Source organism: Ammodytes marinus, assembly GCF_949987685.1.
Source record: "Ammodytes marinus genome assembly, chromosome: 10".
Lineage (NCBI taxonomy): Eukaryota > Metazoa > Chordata > Actinopteri > Uranoscopiformes > Ammodytidae > Ammodytes > Ammodytes marinus.
Genome location: NC_137214.1, coordinates 19776053 through 19788945, shown reverse-complemented (window position 1 = coordinate 19788945; position 12893 = coordinate 19776053). Strand labels below are relative to the sequence as shown.

At 40.0% G+C, this 12893-nt stretch overlaps 1 protein-coding gene across 1 annotated transcript in view; it reads right to left on the bottom strand.

The window, feature by feature from the left end:
• The window catches only part of htr4 (5-hydroxytryptamine receptor 4), a gene marked incomplete at its 3' end in the record, with an annotated part of 89857 nt that overhangs the window by 52254 nt on the left and 24710 nt on the right, over positions 1 to 12893 (bottom strand). Inside the window, exons 2-3 of the mRNA XM_080035831.1 lie at positions 8382 to 8495; positions 2318 to 2518 (exon numbers count right to left, since the gene is read on the bottom strand). Coding sequence (XP_079891957.1) covers positions 2318 to 2518; positions 8382 to 8495 — 315 coding nt within the window. The remainder of the gene's footprint in view (positions 1 to 2317; positions 2519 to 8381; positions 8496 to 12893) is intronic.

Here is a 12893-nt window from a genome sequence, read left to right as displayed (position 1 = left end):
ACATTATAATATGGGGTTACGCTGGCTCTCCCTGCAGTCCTCTAGTTGGTCCCCGGTGTACTTGTTTCGGAGATATAATAACTGCATGGCAAGCAGTAAGAATGAGAAGGTCACAGCACAATATCTGCTCAGAATCCAGCTAAGGTTTTCACTTCACTCACCATGCATGTCCCTAAGAACATTTAGTGAAGACATCCTTAATGGCCAAATACATTTTACATGAACTGTGACTTTCAGAAAAGCTTCCCAACATAAATAAGCTCGATCAGTGAGAAACAAGTGATGGGATTTTTACTTTTCCTCACTTTTTCGATTTGGGCATCATTAAGTTGAGGTGACGTCCTCACCCTCAACACACAACCGATACCAGCAGTATGAAGTGGGCAACAGAAGAATTATCACAGAAACTTTCTAACCATGTTTAAAACCCATGCATATGTCCTTCATCCAATACGCTTTTCACTATGGAATCTCGTGGGTTAGTTCCATAGATAGTATATAAAATGGATGTAGCATCCAGGCTGACCTCAGTTATTGTGCGTCGCAATCTTGTGAGATTTGTACTCCGCCTCACGTCGGGAGGAGGGAGATACGCCCATCTAGCTGACGTATACCTCCAAGGCAAAGTGAGGGGCAACGGGCGGAGAGCTGTCACTCAAGAGATCACGCCAATACATTTTAACCCCCAAAATAATAAAAACTAGCCCTCTAGAAAAAAATTCACCCCCCTCAGTGTTGTCATGGAGATATGACCTAAACATACAGACTAGAATGTTTTTTTGGACCAGGCCGTACATAGGTTTAATAAGACTGTGAAAACGGCCTGTGTAACAAATTGCTCAGTCTTTGTACCACGTCATCGTGGCCACCGGAAGGTACTGCAATGTTTGTCACTTCCTTATTGGATGCTGGTAGAACTCGCTGTGGTTGGGGCTTGGTTAGTTCATGTCCTACACACCACTGTTCCTGCTCAAGGGGGACCGAAAGTGAAGCCATCATAAAGTATAAATCTCAGTGAGCAGGATTTACACTGATATATCAACATCATGTACTAGGGGGAGCCTGAATGAAGAACTGTTAGAGTGCTCTCTTGCAGTTGGACTTGTCTGTTACGTTTATGTCCGATGCTGCCCTGATATTTTTCAGGTGCAGTGAATGTCAAATTGTTTTTTTCCCCCCTCTGAAATGAATGCCATCAAACTGGCTCCAGTGGCAATACAATAATGTATTCAATCAATTTAGCAGTCTTCCACTTTAAGTTTATATCAAAGTAGTCAACTTAAAGGGCATTGCTTAACTTAGAAGACATCAAATTGCACTCTTGTCCTAATCACCTCTGAAATAGACAAACTGACTCACGTATTTGGCCTCGATCAATTTTATGATGGCAAGAAAGATGGCCGTGCCAATTTTGTGCACTAAGTAATGCATCTGAGTATTTACTAACTCCACTCCACTCCACAGAAACATCTTGTTTGGTCCTCCATGTTCCTCCCTCTCTTTAACAATGTGTCCAAAAACACTAAGGAATTTGGGGGTAAAATTTAATGATAACCTTAGCTTTGAAAACATGTTGTCATGTTTACAGGCTTTTATCTTTTCTAATCTAGACTACTGTAAGGTAATTTACTCTTGTATCAGCCAGGGCTCCCTCCCTCTCAGGCTGGTTCAAAATAAAGCTAATCAACTTAATACTGGCACTTAAAAATATACGCGCATTCCTTTTTGTGCTCGCCTCTCTCCAGTGGCTCCCAGTAACTTTTTCAAAATTATTTTAAAATGGTATTGCTTATTTATTCATTATTTTATACCTCATTAACTGTATTCCACAATGCATATTACTTCAGTGCATAAGCATCATCAGCTTGGTTTCTCATTGGAAACAGGTCCGGTTTTATTAAGCACTTTGGAACACTGTTAAAAATGGTGCTTCAGAATTAAATAAATGCATACCAAGAGCGACGCCAGTGTTTCAGACACAAAGTGTTCCTCAAGAGTTGCATGTCATAGTATTGGTGTGATGCTGTTGAACTACATTATTAACATAACAATAGAAGTTCCTGTTAAATCTACTGGACATTGAAAGGGCCAAAAAAAACTGATCAGAAAGTCTAACTGGGGGGCGCTCGTGGTGTAGTGGTTAGAGCGCTCCCCCATAGAGGCTCAGTCCTCAGAAACAGCAGACTACAGATTGGAAACCGGCCTGTGGTCGTTCTGTCATTCCTCTCTGCATCCCATTTAATCTATGTCCGTCCTATCTAATAAAAAGCATAAAAATGCCAAAAAATTATCTTTCCGAAGAAAACCATTGGCTAACCTGTCCAGGGCGATGCAGCATAGGTGCAGTATGGATGCAGTGGTCAGCAGGACGTCCAGTGAGGTCCGTACTAGGCAGAAGGTCTCGCCATAGATCCAGTGTTGGTGGACCAGCTCAATGGCACCGAAAGGCATCACAAGAACAGACACCAGCAAGTCGGCAAACGCCAGAGACACGATGAAGTAGTTGGTCTTGATTTTCCTGGTGGAAGGAAATAAGGAGGAGGGGGAAGTGCAAGAGTTTTGATGAACATTTTTTTTCATCTTAATATTTGCGTAACGCCTCTTCTTGTGTCCAATTAATCAATAGTGAATTAACAGTATATAAGATGAATATGAGAGTACATATAGTATACCCAATTGTTGTATCATAAACAACGATCATGAGAATGATGGTTTTTAAATGCATAACACAATTGGTTTTAAAATAAATCAGTAGTTATTTTGACCCTGAACAGTAATCCTAAGCCATATATGTATTAAAATATATTGGCATTGTATTGAAATAAATGAAACCAGAGAGCAACAACAAACAATAACAACAGCATTTTGTGAAAGACACAACAAGACAAATAGTATTTTGGGGCAGTGTAAATTGAGAAGTACAGGAAAAGCAATGATAGAAAAACAAAGAAACGGCTCTTGAAGGGTCCTAGCAATTATTGGAGCGAAAATCAACCGTTGGAGATTCCACATTTGTTTATATAAATTGTGATGTATTGTAACTGGAACGCTGACGACACACAGTGTTGGCCCCTTACTAATGCTTCTAATGGGCTACATGGGAACAAATCTCTGCAGCCAGGTTGGTCAATCTTGTGCAACGTGACCACAAGTGGAGGCTGCTTAAAAAGAGGCCTGCCGTTTTCCTGGGCCTCATGTGAACTCCTCAGACAGTAGGGACAAGACAAAACAGGCAGGAAATGCTGAATAAATATAAGTGCAGGTCAGTATACCCTAATGTTTGGTTCAGCAGCTGGTTGTTGAATGAAGGTTGGATACACTTTGAATAATTTACACCTAGCAGGAATAAATGTATAGGTTCAATGTGAAACCAAATGTTATCTGTCGGAGACAAACGTTATTTCGATTACTCTGTATGTCTGGCACATATTGTGCAATTGACAATAAAGCTGACCTTGACTTTTTGACAAACATTGTTTAGTACGGGATTCGGTTGTTAATGAAGTTATGTGTGCATTTAGGTATGTCAAATCGGACAGACAATGAAGAGTTCAGGTTCAAATTTTTCTCAACGCTCAATACCAGTAAAGAGAAAAAATAAAATAAAATAGCAGATTTCACAGAAGAGAACAGCAAAGACAAGGCATCCACCTTCCCATTGCCTGGAGCAGCACGAGGAAACAGGGAGAGATGCTGAGTTGTGAGAGTGAGAAAGTTGAGACAAGTCATCAAGCCCTCAACTCTTCTCAAACACAAACACACACACACACACACACACACACACACACACACACACACACACACACACACACACACACACACACACACACACACACACACACACACACACACACACACACACACACACACACACACACACACACACACACACACACACACACACACACACACACACACACACACACAGGAGGAGGTATAACCACAGGGAAGGAAAAAGTTAAATTCATTCTACTAATATTTGTAAAACCTGTTTATATAAAATAGACACAAGGACTGGGTCCGCCAGCCTGAAGAGACCGTGTACCTTCCTCTGTGATAAAGGGGAATGGTATTTATCTCCGCAACACAGCCATCACAGGCCAGGGTTGTGCTGTTCCTACATTGTATTGCAGGGATATAAAAAGACCAACATTACAATAAAATACACTCGTATAGACGTTTTATTTTCAATTACTACGTCGTTCTTTGAAACAGTGATGTTTAATAGCGTAGTCGGTTAGTAGTGGGTATAGAGTGATTTTCCTATTACCATGAAACTATAGGTTTTAGCCATGTTACAGTTTACTGAGACATGATTTATTTTAAAAAATCAGGATTGTCTCTTAATGATACTAAATGAAGCAAGCTTTCTTGTGCCATTTATATTTTTTGTGATTGTTCATGTGCATATATTTAATCCAATGTATTTAGTATTTATTTTTTGACACTTGCATTATGCTAATTCTCTTTGGTTCAGGGTGCCACTAGATGCACTACATTATATTTGTTAAACTGGTTATTATAGCTGAAGGACATCATTTGTTCTCTGTGGGAGAGGGTCAACAGAGACACAAAAGCTGAGCTGCTGTGTGAATGAGTCTGATGTATTATTTATTATCAGTCACTCAGTGAGGGCAGTGTGTAACCATAATATGCATTGGGCTGTGAAATCTAGCTCTGTCAGCTGGCTGTGAAGTTGGGGTCTTAACTGTAACAAGAGGGCTGTATTTGTAACAGTAATTAATCACTTTATTTGATATATTCAGGAGGTTTAGTCATAATTCCATGTGAGCAGTAGCCTAAAATAGGTCAAATGGACTTTTAAATTCATAGGTAAAAACCTGTCCGCTTGATGGACAACTAGGCAGTCAGTCAGCTGACCGGTCAACTGCTCAGTCAGTCAAACTGTCAAACTAGAAATGAAACCCTCACAGTTACGCAATCAAAATGAGAATAATGGGATTGGAAATTTTCCCCATTTCCTTATCAGGTTTCTAAACCTTGCAGCCGCTGAAGGTCACCACCAGCCAACCAGCTAATCGCTGAGAGAGTTGGTCATTCAGTTGTTCTCCACACTCACTGCAGGGTGAGCTGTCTATTAATAGCTTCAGTAAGAGTGCATGGTTGTGAGGGTTTTTTCATCTGCCTGTCAGTAACCCAAACAGCCACTTAAAACAGGCCGTTAGTGCTGGAAACAACCAGCTGCTCCGCCTGCTACATGTGGGGCACACGTTAATCATGTTTAACCATGCACTCACATATGTTCACATGCAGACGTCTGAAACACACAAGGAAATGTGAATAGATGGATGATAACAAGCATACACAGACACATGTAAGCACACACACACACACACACACACACACACAATGAAGATAAATGGCCTTGGGTGTTTATAGACACACAACTGTATATTTCATGCTTAAACACATTTATGACACACGCAAACACACGCACACTGTATGACCTCAGGTGTATATACACTCACATATTGTATAGTGAATGCTTAAACACATTATGAGAAGCAACCACACACACACACACACACACAAACACACAAAAGTGTTGGCTTTAATTCAGAACAGTTTAGTATCAATTTGCGTGCCCAGAGGGAGGACGTGCCATGTTTTGATAAGATGACATATAGTGTTTAGCTTGAAGAGCCTAGAATAAATACACTTTATTACAAGTGATTGATAAGTCTGAGGTTGGTGTAATTTACAGATGCACATATAGTGTCCAATGTGGAATGTGGAATGTCAAGGAGAGACATAGATAAACAACATAGCTAAATATAGAATCATCAGAAAACGTCCTGCTTTTCTTTAAAAAAGTTAGTCACTTGAGAGTATAGCTAAAGCAGTATAGTGATGCTGTTGTCTTGGACCAGAAGTATTTGGGAATAAAACTAACGTTTCAAGCTTGTGTAACTTCAAGGCTAAATACAATTAACACAAATTACCCCTTGGAAGTAAAAACACACACAATCTGACTATAACAAAACTATCTATGTAAACTAAGTATCTACATTAACAGTTACAAAGTTGAATTTGCGTGACCACATATTTATCACTGCAATATACTGTAGATCTGCCCAGTGTCTGGTATGAACAGCAGGCAGACTCTGTGGCAGCACTTCTCTCTGTGTGTGGGTTTCTTGTTCACACACTTGACATAACACGTTTAGGTTGTGTTTGTGTGGAGGTTATCGATGAGTGGTAAAGCACACTCTTTATCACACTCTGCTGGTGTCACCTCCCAAGAAGACTGTGTGTGTGTGTGTGTGTGTGTGTGTGTGTGTGTGTGTGTGTGTGTGTGTGTGTGTGTGTGTGTGTGTGTGTGTGTGTGTGTGTGTACGGTGAGTTATCTTTCATTAATTACCTCGAGTATAACGGCTAACAATCATTACTTAAAAATAATTATCATATATTACCATCAAGTGACTCCATGAAGATTTGTGTCAGATGTGTGTTTGCATGTATTTGACTGCACACGTTTTTCCCTTAGATGTCTCAGCATGTAACACTGATTAACACATGATGTGGTCCTGGTATTGCTGTTTTTTTCTAAAATCAGTGATCAGTCAACAGTCAGGGCTAATAAGAAAATGAACAGTCCCATAGAAATACCGACTGATTGTTTCTTACATGATCACTGACCTAAAAACTGTCCGACATGCTGACTGATGCTGTCAAATAACAAGTTGACTGTTATCTGGTGTTTTTGGAAACATTGGACAGTTTGGACGATTTTTAATGATGTGCTCAGTGTTATGCTTCATTTGTGTCACGAACACTGTCACACCATGGGACACTGCCACTTAAGAGGTGCGTGTCTGTATGTGTTTATGTGTCTCAAGGTTTGTGTGCATGTAATATGTGTTTGTTTATCTTTTTTTATATTTGCATGAGTGGATGTGTGCTGGGAAGTAAGGTGTGTGTGTGTGTGTGTGTGTGTGTGTGTGTGTGTGTGTGCAATCAAATATGGCATGTCCTCATTCTCTCCTAAGGAAGGTATGACACCACAGTGGTGCCTTTGGAAAGTGAAAAAATATATGCTCAATGCGAAAAATGGAAATATTGGTTCGGTATTGGTTTGCCAATACAATACAATACAAATACAAACACACATACACACACACACACACACACACACACACACACACACACACACACACACACACACACACCTTGTCAACATCCTGGGAACAAAGGTCACCCTGAGCTCTCAGCTGTCACAAGATAGAATGAGAGAAAGACAGAGAGCGAGAAAGAGGGTCCAACTTTCAGAGAAACAGTATGTGACAGAAAATAGACAGATACGGGGGAGAGAGAGATGACACAAGGAAATAATACAAAGGTAAAGGACAGGAGGAGAGAAGGAGGAGAGGAATGATGACTTATTGCGGTGACAGCGGGACCCACGTCAGCAAGTGTCCGGATGACCTATTAGCTCTGCCCCTTCTGAATGCATTACTGTTCTCATCCAGCTTTACAATGAAAATACAAATTGCCCCTTCTTTGAAAAGGTGTGTTTGTACTTTTTATATGATTCATATTTTTGAGTTTTCAATAACCATTTAGCACAAACATACACAATCCAAACAAAAAAGTAAATAATAAAGTTAATCTGGTTTATAGCAGTAGTTAAAGGAGAAGTTTGTGATATTTGTTTGTTAATATTTGTGTTAAATCACTCTGTATTTATACAGCAATCACTTAACAGTATGCACAGTTCACAACGCAGGTCTCCTAGTCATTCAGCTTTGCAGTAATTGCCAGATAAAATTAGTATCCTTCTCCTTTTTATCCAATCAGGAGACAGAGCGCTATAAATAGGCGGGTCTTTGTGCATGTGAACGATGACTCACTGCTCTCGCGGCACTTTCTGATGAAGACGGCTGTGCGTTCATGTGCTGGTGACATAGGGACGAAGGAGGGGACTACTAACTGCAGTCACTGACATGAAGTTAGCTAAAGGGACCATATCACTTACAAACATTGTCATTGTATTCCAAAGTATATTTTCCCTTTGTTTTGTGTACAATGTCAGGGCAATAATGCTTTAAAACTCTGTGTTCTGTGGCATTTAGTGTGTTACTTCACTGTGGCTTTCTCACTCTGCTTCTCTTACTTTACTCTCATAAAAGTCCTTTCAATTCAACTATTTGCTAAACCAAAGATGTATTGCGTTACCACTGTATTAATTAAGGTAATAGAGATACCATGATATGTTAATTGGTCACTTTGGTTGATTTAAACTGAGTGTGTGTGTGTGTGTGTGTGTGTGTGTGTGTGTGTGTGTGTGTGTGTGTGTGTGTGTGTGTGTGTGTGTGTGTTCTATAGGATGGAAATAATAAACGAAGAAAGCTGTGTCCCACCTGAGTTGTCTGTCTTTGCAGACGGCCACCATGACCAGCAGGTTTCCCAGGATGCTCATCAACATGACCAGAGACAGGAAGCAGATCAGAGCGATCCGCTTTGGCATGCTGTCGCTATGAAAACACACACACACAAAAAAAGAACAGAACAACCAAACATTAATACAGATCTGCAAAGTGCTTGTAAAGTTCTCTATATTTCACAGACACGGGTGATGAAGAGAAGAAGGCCTTTTCTTTTATTGGCCCATAACATGAAGCGGAGCTGCATCAGCGGAAAGTAATGGACTCATTGCTTCACTCGACTTTTTTTGTAAATTAAATTCAGGTATAGGTGCAGTCATAGCAGAAAAAAAGCTTGTAATAAGAGAGAGCGCTCCATCCAGGGAAAGGGATATGTAATAAAGTTTGTGTTGCTCATCAATTTGTCAAAAAGTCTTAAATCTAAACATAACACCACACTATAAAAACTGATGAAGGTGAATCCCCTTAATATGAAATTGTGCAGAGCCATTCCTTCTATATGTATACCGAAGAATCCACTATACAAAGATAAGTATTCATTCAGACCATATAGATGGTTGGTATCTATATGGTTGTATGAATCAGACTGCAAAAGAGTATTAGCTAGAAGATCGAGTGTGAGGCATTCCTCATCTTTTTTTTCTTGAGATTAATGTATTCTGTACATGGTCTTTGATATTAAAAAAAGATAAAAGACTAAGAAAGAAGTAATTAATGGAGAAGGAACTGGCTTTGTCAGAATGCTGTGGTCACTTCAGGGCGTAGGCAATTCATTTGACATACAGTAGATTGAAACATACACCCTATATAAATGTCAATCTATAATTGAGTGCTGTTATTTTTGTAAATTGGCTTACAACAGCATGCAGCTGCATTGATCAGAAAACTGGGTATCATCATTTTTGTAGCCAATTTTCTGTCGTCATTTGAATCAGTTCTGCCCCAAAAAATTGTCCTGATTGCGGTTTTACTATACAAGCTAAATAAGTCTTGGATAAAAATCAATCCCCACTCTACATTCCCTTTTATACTTTTAAATGTCTTTATTCTGAACTGAAATTAGTATTCCTCTTTCTGCCATGCCTGCCTGCACACTAGAGCTGTTCATATATCATTTAGATGGAACCACCTTTTTCCCCCCAGCACTCACCTGTACTGTATAGGCTTTGAGTATGCATTACCCTGGAGGGAAAGTCACTTTATTCTAACCACTCCCTTCTGTGCTGAGCTTTGCGTTTCCATCTGGGCAGGGACAAGGTCAGAGCCTATTGAGGCTTTAATTAAATCTCTACATGAACATATATTAACATAATTAAAAATCTAGAAACAATTATTAACAGTAATTGTAGAAAAAGGGGCGTAATTATTCCAATAAAATAATATGTAATATTTAGTTTTTGTATTTATTTTCGAAGTTATAATGCCTTTAGATTTAGTAATTTTATCACTTTCGAATGGCATAACAATATCGTGCTGAACATCATCATGTTCCATACCTGATACACTGTACACATTTCTATCTAGAGTCATTTACAAAAAGTGGATAATTTTCTCATAGGGAATCTTTGATATCACACCTCTACATTAAGTGTGAAGACAGATGCAAAAAGGTCAGGTTTCAGGATTCAGGCTGGATAAATTCATAAAAGGCCTGATGCAGGATCCATGGGGAAAGCGATACATTCTATGGCATAAAAAGGTTGACACTGCATTTTCTCTCCCATATATATAACCTTCAACAAAACGTCTCAAGGTACAGCAAAGTAGCCGTCAGAAGTCATGAATCAAAGTCCCCAGAGTGAGTTGAGTGGTTTAAGAGCTCCCCAAAAACGACTTGTTTGATCTCAGACTTGTTTGACATTGGTAATGCATTACAGTTATCCTCTTGAGGGTTGTGGTCTCTCAAACTTGAAATCTTGATAGGGAGGGAGGGAGGTAGGGGGGGGGGAAGTGTATAAAAATTAACCATCAGCGAGAGAAAATATCTTTACACAAGCACAATTTTAATTGTCTCTGTCTTGCAGATATGGAGAAAACCACAAGTTTTGGGATAATTTAAGTTGTGTCCACTTCACAGTATTATGCTGATGAATGCCTTCACTGTATGTCAACACTGCTGAAGTCAGGAGCTGTACGTCGTCCCTGTCTGCCATACCATTGTACTCTCTGAGGTTCAAAGGCGAACTGATAGTGTGCAAATGAGGCCGGTTCTTTGATCAGTGGTACCGACACAGCGATCAAATGGGAACGCTGACAGCTTCCCCACAGAAGCATCATTACAAAATGAAAAGTGAGAAAAGGCCTCGGTAGCATCACTCTAATCTTCTTTCATTTTGAATGTGTCGGGTACACACACTCTGACCTTTCCACTAAATGAGACATTGATAGGCATGTCATTGTAGTTGCAACTATCTTTTTACCACAGCTGCGGCTATGACCGGCAGAATACAAATGTCCTCTTAGAGCAAGAGCCTCGCCTCATTTTGGATTTGACAAGGCATGCAGAAGCAGTAGCACTTTCTCTCTGAGGCTTCAAAGCACACTTACTGATCATTAGTTGCCTGTCAACTTTAGATTCTAAAGCTGCTGGCATCTGCTACCTAATTCTCGTGAACGATAAAGCCTATAGCATCCAGCTGTCGAGGGTAAAAGTTTTTTTAGGATTCATTAGGCTCATAGCTCTTATTCAGCAACACCATTGTTACACAGGAGCTGCAGAATACTAACGCAGTCCTCTATTGAACTTTGATGCTCTGTTGCACTTTGAGACAATGGGATAGGAGGAGACAGTGTTTTTCGTTTACACTACTCACCATCATTTAACTGCCGATTCACAGACTTGATCCTGCAATCTTCCAGCGACAACTACACCTTATCTGAATTTCAGGTAAGGATTAAATGTTAGGGGTGTCGAAAAATCGGAAAAAGTCAAGCATAATCTAACCCCAATATTACATTAAATGTCTGCCTTTCAGTTACACTCTCAATAAACATTACACAAAGAGAAATGAGAGGCAAACTTGCAGAGAAGCAGACAATGGTCTATGAGCTATGTTTTGCTTACTGTCATTTACTCTTGAGTCCTACTTTATTCGTCTGTGTGCATGTGGAAAAAACAGAGAAAAAAGAAAGAAAGAAGGAAATGAAGAGCCAGAGGTGCAAGGAAAGGATTGAGTGAAACTGAAAACTTGTAACTTTGTTGACATCTGATACACATGAACTTTGACCTGCAGCTTAGCTGAACTTCTGGTGGGCAATCAGCAATCAGCAGCCTCAATTAGGCGTTCAGAGAGACTACAAGGGGTGACTGAAGACATACCTCCATCAGGTAAGAAGCTTTGGACCTCAATCCAAATCAAAATCTTTTCAAAGTAAATGTGAAAATGTTACGAAAGATATCTCTCAGCTTTGCCAGGAAGTGGCATAAAATAGCCCACCTCAATCAACGACACTAGCTCAGACTAGCCTCTGCATCTCTGCTCCTGCAGCTATTGTTGCACGTGCTTTAGCCTGGCTCCATATCAGGTGGCCGTACTGAACGAGCTGCTGAAGTGCTGCTGATTGGATCTAAAGAGCAGGCTTTTTTCCAGCCCTGATGACTGGCAGCCAGGAGCCTTGGTGGTCCACACAGATGTACTGGAAGAGTTGATACTTTAGACAGAGAGCTGGTTGTGTGAGGCAGCATGAGAAAGCGATTGAACACTTTGATACAGCCCGAACCATACAATCAAAAGAGAGCAGGTTGCAAAAGTTGTAGCCATCTTTGGGGGGCCTGAACACACCTTGATGAATGTGGTGAAAGGAACTGCTTCCGCAAGTTTAAAGCAAAAAATAAAAAAATAAACCTATTCCCTCAAGTCAGAACAGAAGTCGGGCTTTGAGTTCCGATTTGTTGGTTCCTCCGTTCACCATTAAAGGCTATTACATACTCCATGAGAAGAAAGAACAAACATGTCGCTGACAGAGCTGCAAGAACAAGCTGATTTTCCTTGTTGACTTCAGATTGACCAATCACACAATAGTTCTCGGACAAGCTGCGAGGAGAAAGTTCGGCCCGGACGATGTGTTGAGAACAATCTGCGAGAACAGATGAACGAGCTGCGAGAAGATAATGATGTAATTTTCTTCTCGCAGCTCTGTCACCGAGAACTTCGTTCTTTCTTCTCGCGGAGTATGTAACAGGCTTGACTACTGTATAGCTGATGTGATTAGAACCTGAAAAAGTGCTAGAGGCTCTGGCAAACGCAACTAGTATTAAAAAAAACTTTTACTTTTGTATCTTTAGTTTTTTTAACTACTTTAACTATTTGGATTTTTCCAATGGATCTGCTTACCCAATACAGTTGTTTAAGGTACGATTTTTTTTTTTTTTTTTTGTAGGAAATTGCTGTGGTGGCGCTCCACATCCTCCGACAACAAGCAAGTTTTATTTTATTTTTTACATCACATTGCTAAAGCATTCATAATATAATGCAGAGGACTCTACAT